Source organism: Melospiza georgiana, chromosome 1, assembly GCF_028018845.1.
Source record: "Melospiza georgiana isolate bMelGeo1 chromosome 1, bMelGeo1.pri, whole genome shotgun sequence".
Lineage (NCBI taxonomy): Eukaryota > Metazoa > Chordata > Aves > Passeriformes > Passerellidae > Melospiza > Melospiza georgiana.
Genome location: NC_080430.1, coordinates 125,791,780 through 125,814,249, shown reverse-complemented (window position 1 = coordinate 125,814,249; position 22,470 = coordinate 125,791,780). Strand labels below are relative to the sequence as shown.

The 22,470-nt window shown below is 38.7% G+C and overlaps 1 protein-coding gene across 1 annotated transcript in view; it reads left to right on the top strand.

The window, feature by feature from the left end:
- Nucleotides 1–22,087, top strand: part of TPD52 (tumor protein D52) — a 125,362-nt gene extending 103,275 nt beyond the window's left edge. Inside the window, exon 7 of the mRNA XM_058025974.1 lies at nt 21,212–22,087. Coding sequence (XP_057881957.1) covers nt 21,212–21,365 — 154 coding nt within the window. The 3' untranslated portion in view covers nt 21,366–22,087. The remainder of the gene's footprint in view (nt 1–21,211) is intronic.
- Nucleotides 22,088–22,470: the final 383 nt, after the last annotated feature.

Genomic DNA, 22,470 nt, shown 5'->3' with positions numbered 1-22,470 from the left:
TGAAATCAACTTGAATGTTTACCTAAGGGGCTGAATTATGAATGTTGGAGAAAATTTTTCATTTTTATCTTTAGCTTTTGAAAGCTTTTTGCCATCTTAACTTTCTTACAGCTTTCCTTCATGTCATAAATACCAGAATTAACAAAGTATTAAAGGGAGTTTATTTCAACATTTCTTTTTTAATCATTTCAATATGAAAATAATTAGTGCATGGATTCAAATCCTATTTCTAGTACAGAAGATGATTCAGTCATATCTTTTGATCTTGGCTGGAGGAAGAACAAAAAAAATTGTCTTGGTTTAGACAATTAGCTTAGATATTTGGTAAACAAGTTCAGCTGTTAGGACAGTGAAACTGTCAGAGAGTTTACCCAGGGCCAGTTGTAAAAAACCTTTCCTTCACAGCAGTTTCCTAAAAACAAGTTAGATGAATTTTTCATCATGCTACTTCCTTTGGTGTAAAAGATAAGACTTGATGTCTCATCCCACCTTTAATTCCTCTGATTTTGGTCAAGTAGTTATAAAGTAGCTGGTCATTAAAGAAGACTTGCTTTTGAGACAGTTTGAGGCAAGTGCAGTTGAAAATCCAGCATTTCAATATAGTAAGTGCAGCAAACATTTCAAAATTCCTGAAATAAGTATTTCTTTGTGCTGTTGGTAAAATACTGTCTTTTTTTTTTTTTTGAAGAGTTTGTGTTACCTTGCAAGTGATCCAGGTGAATGAAAAATGTTCATAAATACAATCTCAAAGAAATCTGCTCAACTTCTTTTGTAAATGACCAAGAAATAAGTAAGAGTGAGATGGGGAAGCATTTTGCTGAATTATTGATATGACTGTTACCTGGGATTGATTCTGCCACCTCAGTTTGATTTGGTGCATTTCAGTCAGCTCTCATTCCTTTCCATTTGCTTGATAATTCTTGGAAGAAGCTGAGATGGTCAGTCATATGACCTTATCTCTAAAACAATTTGCTGTCAGGCTTTGCTAAACTGCAACTTGAGTAAATATATTCTGGCTCACCAAAGGCTTGTGCTATTTAACAAGAAATAAGCTTTTTTGTGTGGTTTCTCAACTTCTGGCCTTCCAGTTTCCTGTTTTTTCATCTATGCTTCTTACTGAAGAATGATACACTACTCACAGCTTTGTGCCTGGGTTGTTTTCTGTTCAAGCTTGAAAGTGTTAGGGGGAAAAAAAACCCCAAAAGACGTGAGCATCCAATATCACAATCAAATAGCAGTATCTGGTATGACCCTACACACACACTGTAGTTTAATTAAAATCTGTAACTCCTTTAATACTTGCATGTGCACACATGCACAAACCAGTTGACTGCTAAAAGGGAAACTCTTTTAAGAAGGTATATTGTTATCATTGAATGTGCTGGTTAGTCATTGCATAGAAGCTCTTCAGATATCAAAACCAGAAAATAAGTATTGAAAATGCTGAAGAGTTACTAACTTACTTTTCCTCCCATTACTAAGTACGACACACTATAGCAGCTTGATTTAGAGCAGTCTCACTCCCATGTGTTGGAGGATGGCATTTTTCAGACTAATACACTGCTACTGTAAAAAATTTAAATATTTTTAATTTTTTTGAAGATGCAGCTTAGTTACCTGTATTTGATATCAAACAGCTAACTTGTATATTAATGCACAACCTGTGCAATTACCATGCAAAGCACTTTGCTGTGAAACTTTTTATTTTGCAACATCCACAAAATCAACTAAGGATAAATCCCAGCTGTTTGAATATTAAGTTCTTTAATTTTACTAGTCCTCATTTTTATGGTTTTTTTTTTTACTTTGTACAAATTTCTACAAAATATTAGTTCTATACAACATTTTTAGTTCATTGTTACCTTGACAATTATGTCATGTATGAACTTTATATGTAGCTGTAATAAGATTGGTCCTTGTACTGTGCTGTCAAATGACAGAAGTGTTATGAATTATTCTTTTTACATCACAAAGATGGATAAGCATGTATTTGACATCCAGGCTATGACAACAGTATTCCAGGAACATTCAGTATATACTTCCTTGGTCTCCTCAGTCCTTCCAGCAAAACTAATTTGGTTTTCTAAGTGAGGCTGCAACATTCAAATTATGCCTGATAAAGCTAGAAAAAACCCACTGAAATAATTATTTGGAGCTAAATCAGTTCTCTGTATAATTACACAACACAAGTGTGGGGCATTAACTGTTCAGGTGGCAAAAGGGAACCCTTGGAGTTCCAGAGCCACTTTGCTGTCTCTGTTGCAGCACCAAGGTTGTGGCAGCTGCTGTCTTACCATGACCCCAGCTCTGCAGTGGCTGGTCCCCCACTGCCATTCAGAAATGATGCTGCTGTGTCTCTTGCCCACAAAAATTGCTCTTGGGACAGAGAATCCGATGTGCAGATAAACCTGAGTCCCCTGCTAGGGATTTTGAGTTCCCACCCTACAGTAATTGCAATGCTAGTTGAACACTAAAACTTCTGTGACTTCTTGCTGTTTTTTACTACAGTTGGTGAAGCAAAGCCATCCATTTTGAATTTATTTGCTGTTTTATTGGGTGTGAAGTGTGGCAAGTTGCTAAAATCCTATGTTAAATAAAGCTGACTTTTTAGATATTAATTTTTTGTATAATGTATTTATACATTAAGTTTTATTTATATATCATAAAAAGTACCTTTCATAAATTAAAATTATTCCTATGGAAAAAGTGACACTTTAAGGTTCAGTAATTACTCCTGTATTTTCATGTCATATTACTGGCAAACTTTGATCAAATCTCTTCTGCCTATGATAGGCAAAACAAATAGATTAGGTTTTGTAAAAAGAAAATTAAATCAAGTGTTTTAAAATTGCCTTGCAAGAATTTTTATTTACACTGTGGAATAAGTAGTGGCCTTTTAACTGTAATATTTTTCTTAGTGTTATTTGTGTGCATCCATCAATACTGGGGTTGAATAACCTCACCTTAACCAGGATGCTTTCTTTTAAGTTCCTTCTGGAGATTCATGTAACTTCCTAAGTGTGGTTAGTGCTGAAAGGGGACAGAGGTAGCTGTGGCCAGGACAGGGTCCAAAAAGGTGCAAGTGCAGCGTGCTTTAAGTGCAGTGTGCTTGTTACATAAAGGAGGTGCTGAAATAGTGTCAGCCTCCCTGGGGTTCAGTTTAAGGTGTGGGTCCCTCAGTGCAGTGGTGCAGTGGTGGTGACAGCTCTGGAGGTGCATCTCTGATGCCAGGCACTGCTGCACTGTGTCCTGGCTGCAGGTGAAGTTTCTGCAGGTGATAAGTGGCTGAGCAGGCTCTGATGATCAGCCCTGTAGCACCCTAAACCTGTACCTGCCTCCTGGTGCTCAGCCCTGCTTGGGCTCTGTGGGCATTTCATCACTCACATAACCTGAATTTGTTCCCAAGTAAAAGAGAAACTGAATTTCACCTGGGTGACTGAATGCCTGTTCCTGCTTTGTGTGGTTATTAATGTTATAACTAACACCACTGGCTTCAAATATGATTTACTACAGGCAGAGTATTTTAAAATGCACAAGTAAATCCTTTCAGAGTTGATAACATTTTAATAGAATTGACACATTAATAGGCAAAATCGTTTATGTGCAGTTTTTACTTTTCCCTATGTGAGAAAACTTTCAGAATGATTGTTTCCATTCCAAGAGTATTACAAATTGCTTGGACCATCAATACTTTCCTTAAATCTTTTGTGGAGTACAATAAACCTCCCTGTCCTTTTTATAGGGAGAGTGGTAGAATTTCAGCTGCCATTTAAAATGCAGATAATGCATTGTTTGGAGCAGTTTGTTTGAAAAGGTAGGTTAAGCTGGAGTGAGTCATCAGCAGGGTGCTCTCTGTGTGTGCAGGTATTGGGAACTTGATCCTGTGGGAAAGCTGCAAGGCGCCTTCTCAGGTGATGGAAAAGAAATACTGTACCACAATTAGTTTTACTCACAAACAAGAATGGGATTTTGTTATCGTGATTAATTGTGTCGTACCGTGTTCCAGCAGGAGATAACAGCACTAACAGGAGCTGGAATTCTTGGATGATAGTGGGAATGAAAAGAGTAACAAAGTGAAAGGCACGAAAGCAGTCTTGAGATCTCCCCTGCTTTCCCTAACAAATATAACCACAGTGTCCAGCTTCTGAGAGAGATGAAAATGTTAAGCAAGTCCCTTTTCAGTAACAGAGCTTATTTGAAAATGGGTTGGGACAAGCCTGTTCTTTGTTTTACTAGTGTTACTGAATCTTCAGTATAAAGTTGGCATTTGAAAGGACTGCCTTTAGTACAAGATAGTTTCTAACATTTTGGGTTCCAATTTTATTCCAGGCTTATAAACTTTGAATATTCCATTGGTTTTCATTTGCTTTAATAAGATCCTTCCAATATGAAACGGGCAAAACTTGTTGTCTTTTGGGGTAGGGTTAAGCAGCGAGACTTTCAGGGCAGCTTGGGAAAGAAAATCAGAGTAAAAGGTTTAAAATTGGAAACAAAAAGGGTGTGTGACCTGGAGAAGTAGATGGAAGTGTGATGGGTGGATGTGCTGGGCTTCTTTATAATTATTTCCACTCTGGTTCATGTATGCCATCACTCTAAGTCTGCAGTAATTCACTGGCAGAATGTATTTAGTTTACTATTCCAGAACATCTTCAAAACCTATTAGAATACAAAACTCATTCTTATTTGTGGGTAACTAAAGGTGAATGTACCAGACACAATTAGTTTGTTGTAAAGCAGTTTCCTGCATCTATAAAAAGGCATAGTGAATTTTATAAGTTTTTGAAATCTTTGGATTATTGAGATATATTTCATTAATTTTTAAGAATATAAACATAAATGTTCAGTAGAATCTTTTGCAGAGAAAAACGGGGAGGGGACTTGAATATTGTTTGCATATTGTCAAGGGCTGGGTGTAGAATGTACAGAATGTACAGCATTTGCAGGTAACAGAGAGAAAATGAGAGAGAATCTTAACAGCTTCTATTTTCCAGTTCAGGAATGTGGGATATAGACCAAAGTGCTTGGTCTTCCAGGAGCTGGTGTGAGCATTGGCTAGGAAAAAATTCTCACTGAGTGCTTGTGTCCCACAACACCAACTAGGGAAACTTTTGGTGCCATTTTTAAAATCAAATAAATGCTGATAAGGAAAAGGGAGGCTGAAAAGGAAGTTATATGGGGAGTTTCAGTGAAAGTGTGTAAAGTTTGGAGGAAAACACAAAGAGTAAAGTGGAAACGTATTACATTCATAAATAATACTTACTGCTCTGAAAAAAAGTCCAGCAAGTGACAGATGTTGCCTCCTTACTTTGTTAATTTGTTCTTCATTATTTTACTTGGTTTGGGGGGTTTAGTTTTGTTTTCATTTTTTTAGCGCCAGTTCAGCAGCCACTTGTGCAGACACATTGCAGAGCTGTATGTGTAACCCCACAGAAATCAGTAAGTTTATCCATGTCAGTGACATGGACCACAGCTGTTACAGAATTCAAGCACCAATTTGCAAATATTTCAACATTTGCTGTCTGTACGCATTTGTACGATACCTAACACAATCATGCTCTGGAACTGGGAGGATTTAGCAATAACTGTGAGGGAGAAAAGGAAAATTCTTTAAAAATCAAATGAGTTTCTTGCAATTGACTTAGATTTTAATCTGGTTTTATGAGCACTTGTGGTGGTGTTCACAGAGGTCCCAGGAAGAGGGAGGAGATGAGGGTCTGACTCCATGTTTCAGAAGGCTTGATTTATTATTTTATGATATATATTGTATTAAAACCATACTAAAAGAATAGAAGAAAGGATTTCATCAGAAGGCTAGCAAGCAAAGGAAGAAGAATGGAATGATAGCAAAAGCTTGTGACTGACCTAGAGAGTCTGAGACAGCTGGACTGTGATTGGCCATTAATTAGAAACAACAACATGAGACCAATCAAAGATGCCCCTGTTGCATTCCACAGCAGCAGATAATCATTGTTTACATTTTGTTCCTGAGGCCTCTTCTCAGGAGAAAAAATCCTAACAAAAGGATTTTTCATACAATGTGTCTGTGACAAGCACTTACTACTTTCACTGAAAAATGCAAAATAAGAATTAAAATATATTGTCTGTTCCTACACAGATTCTGTAGTAAGAAATTATTTTTATTTTCTGGTGATTTTTATTCAGGCACAAAATAGGTGAAACATTTTTCTTTGACCCATTGTGAGCTCAAGTAAGTGCTCCAATTTTAATCAAATATTTAGTTGTGTTTTATCTAAATGAGTTCTAGTTTGGACATCATTCTTTGCAGTCGCCTCTTTTCCAGGGTGGTTGGGATGGAGATATCCAGTTCATTCCATTTGCCAGGATCTCATGGCTGTCACAGGATGTTTTAGGAAGGACACCCAAGTGGTTCCATGCACCCACACACCTCAAGCCCCTCCAGGTGTGGGCTGGTTTTTGCAGTGCCATGTTGTAGCCATTCACATCCCAAACTCCAGCAGGATGTCCTGGCTGACGTAGAGCTGACTCTTCCCATTCAGGTGTTATTAGACCTGGGTGAGTACAACCTTCTGGACAGAAACTCAGTGCAAAAATGTGTAATCATTCTTGATTTGGCAGGGTCAGGGCTAAACTAGAGCTAAAAAACTTTCCTTGTCCTGAACTGGCTCTCTGAAAAGCCACTTTCACTGTGCCCTTTGGAGCCCTGACAGTGGGAATCTAGTGCAGCTGTATCAGGTCTGGCATCACAGAGAAGCAGTTTAGATCTGTGTGGTTGGGTAGTCAAGAGGCTGTCAGAGGTGTTTGGACTAATTCCACACCCAGGGAGCCCTGCCAGACCTGAACTCTGCACAGCTGAGTCATTCCTCTCTGCATTGAGCTTCCTGAAGTGCTAAACTGGTGTTTCCAAATCCAGAGTAAAATGCTGTGGACACCTCTCCAGATGACAGAGCTGTTCTATTCACTTGCTTTGGGGACAGGAGTTGTAGGAGCTCCTGTAACTCAGTTTTCTGCCTGGAGAAGGCACGCTAAGATAACAGTGCATACTATTACCTGAAAATTCTTTTTCTGATGTGCAACATGTATGTCAAGACCTGCCTATTTGCTGAAGCATGTTGCTAGCAATGTGAGTGTTTGAGAGGAAGATTGAAAGGCTGAGCTTTATTCCAGATTTGCATCTCCTGGCTCCCTTTTCCCCTTCAGAAGGAAGGGGATGTAATTTCAGACTCTTGGTTAAAGAGTTACAAATATTTGGGCAAACAGATAAGTCTCTGCTAATTGATTCCCTGGCCTCATGCTCCCAGTTTTGGAAGTGCTGGCATTAAAGCTGAGGCATGAAGCTATTTGAGTTAATGGTGTCTGTCAGATGATTAGATGGCACCACACATGTTGGAACAGAGTAGCTGGAGAATAGGCAGGAAGAAAATGAGAATGTGACATTAGCAGGCACAACTCCAGGAAAAAAAAAACAAAACCTTGCAGTTTCTTCTGACTTTTGAATGTAGCCAGAAACTTGAACATATTTAAATGAGACTGGACCAGGACAATCCATCAGTACAGATTGTTGGATTGTTTAAATTTTAGGTTAAGTAGGTCTTATAAAAACAAAATCATGCTTACAGGTAAGTGATGGTCTTTGCCCTCCATAGAGGGGCTTTTTATAATAATTTGCTTCCACTGTACTGGTTTTCATTGCTTTACAGCATTAATTTCATGGTAGTGCAAGTTTGTGGTTTAGATTCTCATATGCTGCTCTCCAGGTGACTAACCCAGTGTTCAGAAAGCCTGTAGTATTTGTACTTTTTTGTCTTATTTTTTCCTCCTTTTTAGACTTCAGTTTGTTAATAATCAAAGTCCATGAATGCATCCATCATATGGGAGACATTTTACTGTCTGTAGTTCAGCATTTCATTGATTTCATTATTACAGTCATAATAATCTATGATAAAGGGACAAGTAGACCCAGAATCCTCATATTATTTGATGAAATGTGAATGTAGGTGTTTAATGCCTAAAGAAATTATTTATGGTAAAAATAAATCCGAGCTAAAATTAGTCATGTGGGAGAAACTTAACCCTTTTCACTGGGCTGGGGGAAGTAGTTGATAACTGTTGTGGCTGTTTGACTCCCTTGTTCAGATTAAAAAATAAATTAAAAGAAGGAGGAAGGGAATGAAAGAACATTTCCTTACCATGCAGTCACACAAGCTATTGTCAGTGAGCTCCCTGCCCCCATCTCTTTCACCCAGGCACACACACACACACGCACACAAAAAGCCAATTTTGTGTCCTTCTGAGCACACAGATGTTCCTCTTGGCATCCCTACAGTATGGATAGGGGTTTTTTGCAGGCACAGAATGTGAGGCTTCTTTGTTGGGGACAAAGTGTTGCCTGTGGTGGGAATTGCTGCAGTGATGGGAAAGTATCGTAATGTATTGTTGGATTGCTGTGTTTTTTACCCCAGTAGAGACAGTACATTAAAGTAGCTTTGTGGGCAGTGAATTGTTTGAGCCAAGCCTGGCTAATAACAGCCTCTCCTTGGCAAGCAGTCACACAAGGTATGGTTGGCATAGTTGGGATGCTCACAGGATTTGTCCCAGGCATCTGCAGCAGCTCTGCTGCCTTGAGTACAAGTCTCAGCAGCCGCATGTGGTGAGCTAATGAGAGTGCTCTGGCTATGGAGGGAGACAGTTGTACTTTCAGCTCTTCGTTTCTTAGTGTTATGAAAATCTGATATGATACAGACCTTCTTCTAAATTATTTTTAGGGCATCTGTTGTGAGGTTTCTGAATAAAGGGTCCAGGAAAACAGCTTAGAATGTTTAAATTAATTTCTCAGTAACATTGGAAACTAATAGCATTAAGTGTTTGTCTAAACTTGTATACATACAAAAAGGGGTTCAAATGTTTCTTGTGCTAAAGTCTGCCAGAGAACATGGTGCTTCTTTGGGCACAGTTGATGACATTGTCTACCTAAAGCTCTGAATGCAGCTCTTCTGTGGTTGATGGAACCATGAACAAGCATGAGGAGCACAGACCTCAAAAGTGAGGGTCTAAATTAAGTTCCATTTGTTCATATAATTTTATTTTTTATCTCCATTCTTCAAATATGCCCACATTTTGTCATGACTTTGACTCTTTTGGTTGACAGTTTTGTACTCCCATAATAAATCTCTGATGTGAAAGGTCTACCTATCTAGATCCAGTTGAAAGACTGCACAGTTTAAGTTGGACCAAATGAGGTCCAAAAAGAGCTTATAGGTGAAAAATTCCTCAAAGAAGCTGCTTCTAGGAAGAATTTGGAGGTGGAACTATGGAGTGGAAAGTTACCTGACTCTGTATAATAATCATCAATTCTTTTCTTTCTCAGTTCTTTCCTCTAATGAAAGAATCTCTATTTCTTCCTTTTCCCCCTAAGTACCTTTATCAATCTCTAATTTTATCATTGTGGAGAAAGATGTAATAATTTGAGTTTCTGTAGTTCTTTCATCTTTCCACATCTAGGGGAAAAAAACCCAGAGCCTTATTTGGTATTTTTTCTCAGTCCATGTGTGTGTGTTGTGTTTAATAAGAACTTAGCAGTGGTTCTCTATTGAGCAGGAGACAATAAAGTAGTTGAAGAAGAAGGGATAAGCCAGATGAGTAGATCAGGAAGATGGCTCTTGTCCTTGTACAGTGTCACAACAGTTATTGCTAGTTCATTTCCAGGTGTATTCCCCATACTGAATGCTATCATGATTACACCTACTTTTTACTATTTTTAAATAAGCTTTTTTCATCCTTGAGGCCTACTTCTTGTTCGTCTCTCCAATTTTACTGAATTGCATAGACTATACTTACTCTAAGCTTTTCCCTCTTCTTTCATTCCCTCTTTTAAAATTGTAGAGCATGCTCCTGTTTCAGTGTCAGTGTCCCCTAAACAGAATTCCCTTTAGAAGCCCTTCCTACCCTTCTGCTATCTTTGGTGCTAGGAGCCCAGGACATATTCTGATGAGGTACCCAGCAGCTTTCCCTGGAGGCCCCTCCTTGTGTGCTTCCAACCTGCGACTGCCATTTTTGCCTACATGTTTCTTTTGATTTATCCAACTATTCATTTCTTTGTTATTCCCTCCAAAACTAAATTTTCTGAAAACTTCCTTATGATACTTATGTTCAGTGATAGTCCATATTTGCTTAACCTCAAGCATTATAGCATTAGGTCAACTTTTGTAACTTCTAGTGTCTTAATAGTCTGGTAATACCTTGTTTCATGCTCTTTTGGATGGTTTTCCCCTCCATTTAGCATTTCTAAAAGCTGCCCTTGGCAATCTGAGCTCACTCCTGACATTGCTGTGTGCAGCAGGTAAGTGGCTTGTTGGGTGACCTTTCTCACTGGTAATGCCTTGCCTACATCCAAGGGGTTCTTCATGGATATTCTTGATAGCTTTTCCTCATCCATTCCACAGTTTCACGAAGGACATATTTTAAAAATCCAAAGCACATTTGAACACTGTCCCTCCCCTAACTCTGATTAAGATCTATTAAAAGATTAGGGTTTTTTTAGCAGAAAGTGGACCATGAAATATTTGCTGTTTTCAAAGGCAGGTGCATAGCATTCTACAGAGAAGTGAACCTTCCCCATGCTTCACACTCCTCCTTGCCAGATCTGGAAAATCAAACTGACACTATCAAACTGGTTGCGTTTTTAGGGCACCATTCCCCAATAAGATTTTCATGCTGTCTCTGAATAGACTTTTATTAACTGTGAAAGCCATTGGAATGAATAATGCAAGTGTTAGCTTACAAAGAAATGTTCCTGACCAAATCTGAAAATGTTCCTTTTACAGGCGCACCATGAACTCTTTTTCATCAAAAAGTCTGTTCAGTGTTAGTCTGTATTGTTCACTTATAATGTAAGTAGCTGAGATTGTTCTTGAGGCATTCATATAAATGGATACTAACAAGGAATTGAAATGTCAAGAAATATTATTTGATAATCCTTAAAATGTTGGGCAATGTTCTCTGGTGTAGAAATGCAGGCATTTGTTCCAGATGTGCACACTTGGTGATGTTTTGAGATGGTTTAAGAGCACTGGAAATAGTTAGGTTTATAATCTGTTGTTACAGGGGGACTTTTTCTCTGCCAGATCTCATTTTATCCGCTTTTAGCTTTTTCAGACCAGACTGTCAGACATTTTTAGCTAAAATTTTTAGCTGAGTGTCTTGCAGTTGTCTGAGCAATCTGCATATGCTGCATCTTACAGACCAACTGTTAGATAAATATGACTTGGCTTTTGCCACAGTGAACAGTAAGAATGACTGAGTTGGGGAAAAACTAGGGAACAAGGATGTTCAGGGAAGAGGCTGGTACTTTTCAGCAGTCCTTTGGGAAGGAGCAGTCCTCCCTTGGCCTTAGCTGATTGAGGAAGAGGAACCATGTGGTACCTCCTGCTCCTCTTGTCTTAGCGTCCCATCCAGTTCATCATCCTTTTCCCTCAAGCCCATCAACTCTCTCTACAGACCTCACCCACATTCTCCAAAGTTGTACTCCTCAACCTCTATCTCCTCCAGACCCCTCTCTCCCTGCCCATTCTTCCTCTGAGACCCCAAACCATTAGTGCCCAGTGTTCCCTCATCTTTAGCACCTTTTGCATCTCTCCTGTTGCATTCACTTGCAGCTGAGAATTCAGGCATCTGCTTCAGCTGTTCAGCAGCTCTATTTTCTGTCTCTTTGTATGCCAGCCCTGACATTGACATGGTTACCAGCACTCTCTGCCTCTGGAACAGCCATTTTAGCTGTCCCTACATGTCTGCAGCATCCAGCTGTCCCAAGAAAAAAATAAATCCAATTTATTTCTATGATGAGGTTTAAATACAAATAAAGGCCATGTACAGCACTTTCCATTGGTGCAGATGGCAGCATCAGAGCAGGGTTAGATGATGTGTCTGCAAAAACCTGCTGACAGTATGTGAATTATCCTGGTTTGCTGAGGATTCTCCTCTGTGACAGCCACTCCAAACTGCAAAAAGCTTGAAGGTTGAGCGCCAAAGCTGGGCAGATTTTTAAATTCATTGTCATTGTTCCCTAGTTAGTATCATTATCCAGGTAGTAAGGGGGAGTCTGATTTGAATTTTGATAAGAATCATGTCTGAATTATCAAAATGTACGATTTTTAATCCCTTATAAGAGAACTGCCAGGATGGCTGGTGTGAGGGGATTGGAATCAGCTGAGTGAGAAAACTGAGAAGCTCTGCTAGAAAAGGGAGACAACTGAACTTAGCTGGTACTGGTGAGAGAGAAAGTTATGATGGGGTAAGAAACTGAAAAGAAGGTGGATAAATGGGCTGGGACTGGGATGAGTGAGCAGGCAGTAAGAGGGGGCAAGAAAATATGCCTGATAGGTTTTTGTGGGACAGAAAAAGAAGACTGCAAATGGCTGCTCTGAGAAGTTACAAGGTAGGAAATGGAGAAGGTGTAGAAAGGGAGTAATACTGAAACCACATCTATGAAGAAAATGAAGACAGTGTTGTGGAAAGTGAATTTGAACTGTGGAGGGCTGAAGGTTTAGGACTACATGCATTAGAAGTGTCTGCCTGAGCCAAGGTCTCAGCATGGGAAGGAGAAGGAGAATTGTGATTACTTGTGGAAAGATGGATAGAAGAATGTGAGCTAGAGCATACTTCACATGAGTTTGGGTTTTTGTTTCTTTTCCACTTGGGTACCTTTATCTTTCATCTTGTAAGCAGTTTGCCTGGCTTCTGCTGCCTGTAAGCATAAAGGGCTGTGGGTTTTTTTTAATATATATTTAAATATATAGTCTTTATTTTTTAAACATTTTGTAAGTTACAAAGCAATATTTTTATCAAAATAGTTAATGTAATAGTTTAAACAGTGGAAAAAATATAAAAATTTCGACTAAAGACTCAGATTTCTTTTTTCTTTCATTTTCCTCTCAAGTTAAAGGAAATGCTTTACATTAGAGACTGAGAAAGCAACTGGCATAAATTACTGTATGATGACATGACTATATCTGATACAAGTTCTTAGATGACAAGAGCCGCCTCTTGCAAGTTTCATTTGTCAAAACTTACCTCTCTGTGCCATGGAGAAAAGGTTACAGCATTCATCTTTGATGTGATATGAAGTACATTTTAAAATACAGATTATTCTGTGGATTCCTTCCCTAAAAAAGGGAATGATCCTGTACCAGAAGTTTTAGGGAATGCAAATTGATTCTTGCAGATACTGTAGCAAAAATTACAGCAAGATTTTTTTGGGGGGCTTGTTCTAGTAATTAAATATTGGCTACTTTGGGTTTTGTTTGAATTGAGGACAAGCATGTTACTTTTTAGAAGTGATTTACAAGTAAGAAATTCTACTGAGACTCTGAATGTCCAGACTGGAACAGGATTAGATTGAAATATTTGACACCTGTGCCTGTATTCTTTTGCTGTCACAGACACAAATGCCATTGATTATTGATATCATGGTAATAGCAGAGCTTGACAGGGTCTTCACAGTGGCTTGTTTGATGCTTTTCTGTGACAAATATAAAACAATTCTTGTCAGGCTTTGCATTTACCTTCTTTTAGCAATAGGAAAGAAAACTTACGTGTTTCATTCAGCTGTATTTGTGCCACTTTCAGTCAGCTGTCTGGCATCTCAATAGCCAGCAGTGAAGACACGGGGAAGGGTGACAAGGTCCCTGCACTTGAGTCCCACAGAATGAAGCTTGACCAATAAATTATGGCTTTGAACAGCTCCATAAGCATAACTAGAGGTATGATTTTACCCCCAACGATGGGGTGGACTCTCAAACTTTGCTGCTGCTACCAAACTGTTTAGTAGGTTTTTTCCCCCCAAGTGTCCATACAGTGACATGCAGTGACATTAGCACTTCTGTAAGCTCCAGTTGTCCAGGCAGAATATTCAAGTGCTTCAGGGTGTTTTTCACATCAGCGTCTAGTTAATATGCCCAAACTCATTGTGTATTCATTTCCAATTTCTGCTTTAGATGGTGGCCAGTGTAAAGTAGGGTTTAGCTTTGGACTTCCTCAGGTGCACAAAACCTGCTGGTTTAGGGGATGTTTGCCATAGGATCTGCTAATGCACTGTTGTTCCAAAATGGTAGGTGACAGTGGCTGTTGCTTAAGTTGATCATTTCACACACTCTTAAAGCATTCTGCTAAATGCTTCCAAGAATGTGAGAGGCTTTTATCTAGCAGAGTAATCTAGATCTCTGCTTCCATCTAGCAGAGTATAGCCTGTTTCCTTGTAGAAGTATGGATTTGGCAGAAGGAGCAAAAATATTCTGAAAAATTATTAAGCAGGCGTCACAAGTAGGAATATCTCAGAAGAAATGACAGTATGTTTGCTTTCTTAGTTCAAGGAAAGAGGAAAACAAATGGAGTAGGAAACAAATACAGCTGAAGTGGTAATGGGTTGATGAGTCACAAGAAGCAAGATTGCATTTTCTGACTGAATGTAGCCTGCAACCTTGGAGCATTTTTGTGAAATGTTTGATTGCAGAGAACAGAGACGCTTTGAAAATCCTATTTTGAGCATCCATCCCTTATTTGAATGACTGGATGCTGTGGTAATAAATAATGGATGAATAAAATTTAAGCCAAAAGGGACCTTCAGGTCATCTCTCAGGACACTCTATCATGAGACATGACATTTCAGCAGGTTATCCTGCACTGAACTAGCATGTCTGTTTTGACATCTCTTCAGCTAAAGCCATCAATGGCTGCAAAGTCTCAGGGCTTGGAATTTTTTCCTATTAATTCATCAATATTATTTGCAAATTGTCATTCTCATCTGCATTAGTTGGACTTCACTTTCCTGATTATTACAGGCTTTTCCCAGGCAGATTTAAGCACCTTTTAATACCAGTATTTTCTTTCTGTATAGACAGCTCAATTTTTTTAGTAACAGACCAAGATCTTTACATGATTATTCACTTTTATGCATGTTCTTTGTCCTCTCTTTAACAGCCTTTAAAGAAAGGCAGTCATCAGGATACTACCCCACAACACAGCTCTCCCAGTATCTCTTTCCCTATCCATGTTCTGCTGTGTGCCAAATTCACAGTACCCTTCTGCTGCCACTTTCTTCCATCACTGCTGTGTACAAAACTGGGGTTTGGCCTTTTTGCCCAGCATTGCCTAGGAGCTCATTCAGAGGGGAAGGGTGTGTGCTGTGACTGCGGTCTGGACCTGCTGGATGCAGGACTGCCATCCCCATCACTACATGTGCAATGTGTGCCTTGCTGCAAAAGGCCACTTTACAAGATGCAGATTTTTATGTAGAAATGTTCTGCCTTCAGCTTGACAGCAGTCTGCTTCTTTCATCCCTGTTTTCTCTGAACAAGAATTTTGTGTATAGTGGCAGTGAGGGAGAAGTTTCTGGGAAGTGTTGTGCTTTCACAAGCTCCTTCACTGTGGGGCATCACACTGTGGGGCACCTGTACAAAACTCACACAGAACTGTGCTCCTTAAGCCAGCTGTAGGCCATCCCTTTGTTGGTAAAGTTGAGACCAGTGTGGGCCCAGGCAGCATCTGGAAATGCTTCAAAACATTTTCAGAAACAAAATGGATTGTTCCATACACAGCTTTGTTCCACATCAGCTGCCCTGCTTTGCTGCTGGCTGCAGTTAGAGGTGGGTTTGCTTCTGGAGATGCTTTATCATTTCAGTATTACTAATGAGGAGCTACAGGGTGATTTTGAGTGGGTTTGAAAAGTGGTAAGAATGGTGAACACAAACTCTGGAGAAAAAGTGATGGTCAGTCTATTTCACTACCTTTGCTGCTCTTGTCTTTTTTCTGAGGTTGATAATGCGGTGTCTTTCACATAATAAAAAAAAAAGAGAAAGTGAAAAGGTTTCAAATTTTGTAAACTGTTCTGTACTGTGCTAAGGCACTGAAACAAAACCTCTTGAATAATGGATCTGAAAAACACACTTTGAAATTCTCAGTGCAAAAATGAAAGGCATCAAGACTTCTGATGGCTCAACTCTAACCATGTCTTTGGAGTGTTTTATATTAATTGATTTTGTATGGAGGATAATCCAGGGATTCCTTTCATTGTAGAAAGCCATCACTAGACTGTGCTGGGGGACATTAAAAAATAATGATGCAAAAAGTGTAAAAAATCAAATTAAATTCTCTAAGTTACATCCTCAGTGTAGGAATTAAACCCCAGGTTTAAGAGTTGCCTTCCTACTCCTATCAGAATTGCACATTCCTGAGGGGTGGGACAGAGGGCATGGAAGAATGGACAGTGGATGAGAATGGTCATAGGCAGCCCTAGCAAATTCATTCATCTTTGTATTGCACAGGCGATTGTTCCAAAAGGAGACTGAAAATCATTAACAAAGTAAAGGATATATGAGTCAAAATATTACACTTGTCTCAAAATATCAGTCCTGTATTTTTATAGTATGAAATAGGAGGTATCTGTGAATGCACTTTTGAAATGAGTGGGAAATACTAGCCAAGATCCAGTGAGACTCATTTCTGTAATTGCATTGTTATTTTTGTAGCAATGTTTCCAAAAATAGAAGTTTTGTTGCCTTAGATTTTAAACTAATAACTTGAGTAGTTTTAATAGAAATAGCACTGCTTGCTAATTTGTGATCACATGCAGTTTTAAATACTGGATAGTTTAACAAAATGCTTTAATGTCTACAGCTATAATTTAGAGTTTGAATAAAGTTCTTAATACCATGAAGTAATAAGGATGCTTCCTTTGCATGTAAAATTGCACACCTGCTAAACTCCTGTCCCATTTTCTTGGCCGAAATTGGTATAATTAGGATCCTCACTTTCAGTTATAGCCTCCTTGTTTTAACATGCTCATTGCTTTCCAAGGCAGCTCCATTTGTATACCTTTGGCTGTAACCTGGAATGACTTTAAGTTAAAAAAATATTTCCCCCCCTCCCATCATTCTTAATTAGCAGGAGCTGAAATATGTAATTCCATATCCTCCCTCTCCAGTTTTATGATGTAAAAATATTGGGGTTTTTTGTTTCTTCATATATCTTTCATATAGTACAATTACTTTAAAATTACAAGTTAAAAATCTTGACTGAAGAGTTTGGGGAGTTTTGGCTAAACCCTTTAATTTACCATTAAGATTTTGAGAGATTCAAAACTTCAGTGCAAAAGTGAAAGGATCAGCATAGAGACCAAATTACAATAAAAGTGATATAGACAGTCAGAAGGAAGCTTCCAAGTCGCCTGAGTCTGGAAGTGCTCACTGTTCTACTCATGATTAGCAGAGAGAAGACCTACTTTTTGTAAGTTAAGACATGGTAGTTTGATATTTGCATACAAAGATAATAGGCTCTGTTTTTAATGTAGCAACAGGACATAAACTTCAATTTTTGTATTTGTTTTTAAAATTTCTTTAGCACCATTAGCAAGGCCGTGCTGTGTGCTTTCTCTGTGCTCTTATATTCTGTGTTACATTGGTGATGTGTGGTTGCACAGACTTATGGTTCAAATAAGAAAAAGGATTTTCATTTTGCTTCTTTTCTAGTTCTTATCCAAGACAGTTCAAAAATCACAAAGAGTACTGAAGCAGTTATTTGGGTTGCTTCAAACTTAACTAAACATCATCTTCTGGAAGTGGATGTTTGAGGGAAGGTACACCTTGTACCTAGTGCTTTGCCCACTCCAGAAGAGTTGGAGAGAAGCCTGCAGGTACACATTTAAAATAGAGAAAGCTTTTTAGGGGCCACTGGTTCCTTGGTTGAAGTTCAGGCAAAGGTTTCTGGTGGTGCTTCAGTGGGTGCTTCAGTGGGTGCTGTGGACATGGCTTGAAAAGGGGCCATGGCTCAGCAACAGCAGCTGCTGGATTCCCACCTCTCAATGTGGGTGTTAGATGGGGTCCTTCCATTCAAAACTGGGGTTCCCAAAGGCTTAAAAATTATAGCTATTGTAGATAAGTTTTGTGGAAGTGGATCAAGCTTTCAGTCTACTTGCAAAATAATTTTGTTTAAGTTCTAGAGAAATTCTTACACCTTCATTTATGCATGTAACTAAACACCTTTGTCTTCTTCTCAGTGAATTTAATACTTTTACCTGGCAGTAGGAAGTGGTACGAGGAAAACAGGGAATCCTTGAGAAGCACAGTGCTTGTGGTTGGGTGAAGGTCACTGGTACCTGCTGATGGTCATTGGATAAGGTGATCTTGAAAACCAGCGTTGTTATTTAAAAATAAAGCGAGTCCTTTTGCAAACTAGAGTAAGTAGGTGGTTTCTTTCCTTTTACACTGGTGTCCTGTGTCTCCTAGGCCACTATTCCTGAAAATAATAAAATGCCTGCTTTGTTTCTGGTCCTGCTTCAAGCTTCTGCTTTAAACATAGGAGAGTTTTATCTGTTTCATGGATAAATACCCTTTTGGATAGAATATGATTGCTATGCATAGAGCAACCTATCATTTCCTCTCACTCTAAAATGTGGTGGATAGACCATGACTGCATGTTGTGTTCATGTTTCTGCTTTTTCTGCATCATCCACATACTCTTGAAGTGTTTTAGCTGTAGGGAACATCTGTCACAAACCCAAATGTTTATATTCATATAAATTGGCAGTTTTGTCAGCTCCTCAAAGAGATGTTCATTGTGATCTTTTTGTAAGCAGATGTGCTGTGACTGGAAAAGCTTCTTAATGATTAAATATGATTAAAGTATCTGAAATCTCTTCCAGTTACTGAAGCAGCATTGAAAATTGTGATTCTTCTTACAAAAATACAATTGCTTGGATTTTGCATTACAAATATACATTTGTATATACATTACAAACTGCTAAAGTCATGTCTGGAAATCAGAGCAAAGTTCTCTGCAGACTGTACAGTCATCAGAGCTAAAACTGGGGCAGTTGTGCTTAAGATTATTTATTTGTTTATTTCCTATAAAATTAGATGCATTAATCATGAGAAGTACAGTTTCTTCACAGATTTTCCATATGGACCTCCCTGGTTATAAATAGTACTTTTAAAGGTTTGATTAGAAAAAATTTAGTTTCATGTATTCACTTGTAGAACATCACAGTAGTGAAGCAACTTGCCAAAAGGAACTGATGCATGAGGCAAGTAATATTTTGTATTTCACTTACAAAGATGGAGGTCAATATCTCACCCACTGTGGGCTGTCAAATAGAGAAAGGACTTCTAATTCAATTTAAACCTCATTCAGGTCAATCTCTGTAGGAATGTGTTGGACCGTGAAGGTAGTGTTCTCAACAGCTTCCTGCTGTAGGTTACCAGTGAGCTGCTTTTCCTGTAGGAGGAAAGAGAGAAGAAAAAGGCAGAGGGATGCCTGGTCTTTAAAAATTTGTTAAAGAACCACTAGTGTTACTCTTAAGTTTTATTAGACTTAAAATATATTAAGATTCTTTTAAAGCAGCACAGAGTGCTGTAGTTCAAAAATCTGAGTTTAGTGTCAGGTTTTAATAGTTTTATGCAGTCTTTTCAGTGATGTTTTCCTCTTCTTAGCTCTACTGTATGTAGTATAGTTTCCTGGATTTCTACACAATTTGCCTATGTTTTCAGTGCTTTTTTGTCACATGCTTTACATTTATCCCTTCTTTTCTGTTTTTCCAAATCTCCTATTGTTTCATTAATAGGTATCTGCACCTTCTTTCCTATTTTCAATTGACCATTTCTCCCTCTCAGATTTCCTTCTCTCCCTCTTATTTTGCCCTTTCTCAACCCTCTCCCCCACCCCCACATTGATAAAGGCAGTAAAGTCTGATATTTTATGCTGAAGATATTGTTAGAGATCAGGATAACCTTATGGTTAGAGGCAAAGGCAACCCATCTAGCCAGCAGCTGTCAGTAAGGTGAAGGTTTGGTTCATACTACAGAATTTTCTGGGAATTTCTCCCATATACCCAAATGGCTAAAACTGCTGGTCAGCTGATCTTCATTTAAGATACTTCAATGAGGAGCTTTCCTCTTCATTCTCCTTCTTATCCCAAAACTTTTTGGGGGACCTCTCCTCTCAATAAGCCTAATGAATCCTGGAAGACACCATCCACTTTAAGGTCTTATGCATTGTCTTTTGATTTCAGCAACACTGAAATGCTGCACATTAGGTTTTTAAATAATTCTCATCAGTTGAGAAACTGTTCTGTTTTGAAATGCATGTGTTTCACAGAGAAAAGGACAGAATTGATCCCTTGCAGCTATTTAGGTAACAACCAAACATAAGCTGTGTTCTGTCTTTGGTAGCTGTGCCATACTGTTCACTGCAGCAGTGGATGCAGAGATGGAAATGGTGCAACCAGACTTCCCTATTACATTTTCTTCTGTTGGTAACTGGAGAATGTTTCAAACTTTCTCTTGCTTTTGCTCAAGGTAGTCAAGCTTGCTGCATCTTCAGCTCTTTATGCTTTGACTAGGAAAGAAGAAAGTGCAACTTGAATTTTCAAAAGAAAAATAGTTCTCAATTTTGTTGCTGGACTTCCATCAGTAGCTCTCCAGGTGCATTATAAAACCTGCTTGTATTTTAAGTATCTTCACTAATTTGGCATTGCCATCTTAACACAGGGTCTGTTTTAAAAACACATTGAACACTCACATCTTCTGACTTAAAAGGAAAAGGAAAGAAAAAAAGAGAGCATAAAACAATAAAACCCCAGCCTGTAGGCAGAATGTTTCATTACAATAGTTGTGGGGTTTCTTTTTATTATATGTAATAGAAAACTTGCAGATGATGCCCACTCTTTGGACGAGGGGATAAGACAAGAAAAGTTCCTTGCCTGAGGCCCAGGGTTGGAAGTATAAACTGTAGTTAGCTGGCATTGTACTTTTTGATAATAGCAATGTCACCAGTGATGTGATGATGACTTCTCCTCCCCTTTGATGATATGTTGTCCTGCAGATAATTATTGGCATGATAGCAGATGATGCAGTAAAATATTTTGATGGAAGACACAAACAGTTTCCCATATAATAAACTGCTTTTTTGTAGAGTCTGCATTCCCATAGTGGGATCTGGTGGTGTCTGTTCTTTGATGGCAGGATTGCATCAGCAGAGACTGATGATGGCTCTGTGGTGGTACAGAGCATGTCCCAGCAGTTTCAGAGCTGATGACATTACAAGAGGATTGGACTTCATTGCAGTGAGGCTGCTTCATTTCTGTGAGGCTGCTACTTTGATCTGCAGAGAGGAGAGAGCCTTAGGAAATGCAAGACCAATGTTTAACAAAACTTACCTTCTTCCCCCTCTCTCCTTTTCTCCACAGAAAATATCAGAGAGGCACCCGGGTACGCCTGAGACTACTGGATCTCGAACTGACGTCCAGGTTTTTGGGGGCAGCCAGTGACACAACATTGCTGGAAGCTGATGCAGTGCTTTTGGGACTTGCAGAGAGCAAGCAAACAAAGCAGAAGGAGTAAATTTACTGCAAAGAGATGCACTTTGTGCTCTAAAACTTATTACATAAATTAAATGCTTCCTCAGGAAATAAATGAAAATTTTCTGTCCACTTAGTCATGTAAAAAATTAGATCAATAAAATACAATAAACACATAGTACCTAATTCTTGCTCCATTTTTATTCACTCAGCTATCTAGCTCTTTGCCTTTAGATTTAAAGGTGAAGGTTAACTGAGCTTCTGTAGTTTAACTGAATGTGTTCATATTCTTATATAAAGAATTTCAGAGTCCATCATACTATCCCAAAGGAATGTTGATTTTCCAAGTCCAAAGCTTGCTGTCGTGATGCTGCTTTTAGGGTGGTGTTTCATACAGAACAACATCAAGGATTTCTGATTTCCAAGTTGCAGTGCAGGCTGGTTTGCTGCTGATACTGGGTTTACTATCTATTACAGTACATCAAACTTTTATCTCCATCTGCATGAGGAACTAGAGATTATTCTTGGCTTTAATCAGAGCTCCCATTTCCAATGCATGTGAGTCAATTTTCTCTGGTGGTTGATACAAATTGAAAGAAGCTGTTTCAATGTAGTGGGCCAAGTGTATGTCTTTGTCTTCTGTAAATATATTTAAGATAAATATAGTGGGTGTTTGAACACACAACCAGAGAATCATGCTATGGTATTTCCTATATATTTTTTGAGGTTTTGTTAATAAAGAACACTTCTTTTGATTTCTGATATATCCAAGCCTGAATTCTGCTCAGTCATTTGTGATCCGTATAGTGCCTAGCAGGTGTGCTGAGTGAATGTTAAATTTGCCATTCCTGCCACTGGATTGCAAAAGAAAGCCTGTTTAATCTTAAAATATTTTTCCCAAATGTTGGAATGAAATGAGATTTGTTAAGATAATATACCTTGTTTGTCTGCAGTGACTGTCTAGTGACAGTGTGTTTCTTTTACATGTATGTTATTCAGCAGATTGCACAAAATTCAGCAAAACACACACTGAGTTAAGCAGGTATTACCCAAACCCACAGACAGCTCCTCTTTCTGCTGGAGCAGGCCACGTGAGCAGTGATGGAGCCGCTGAAGGATGGTGTAGCTCCTTCTGCCTCTCATGACTG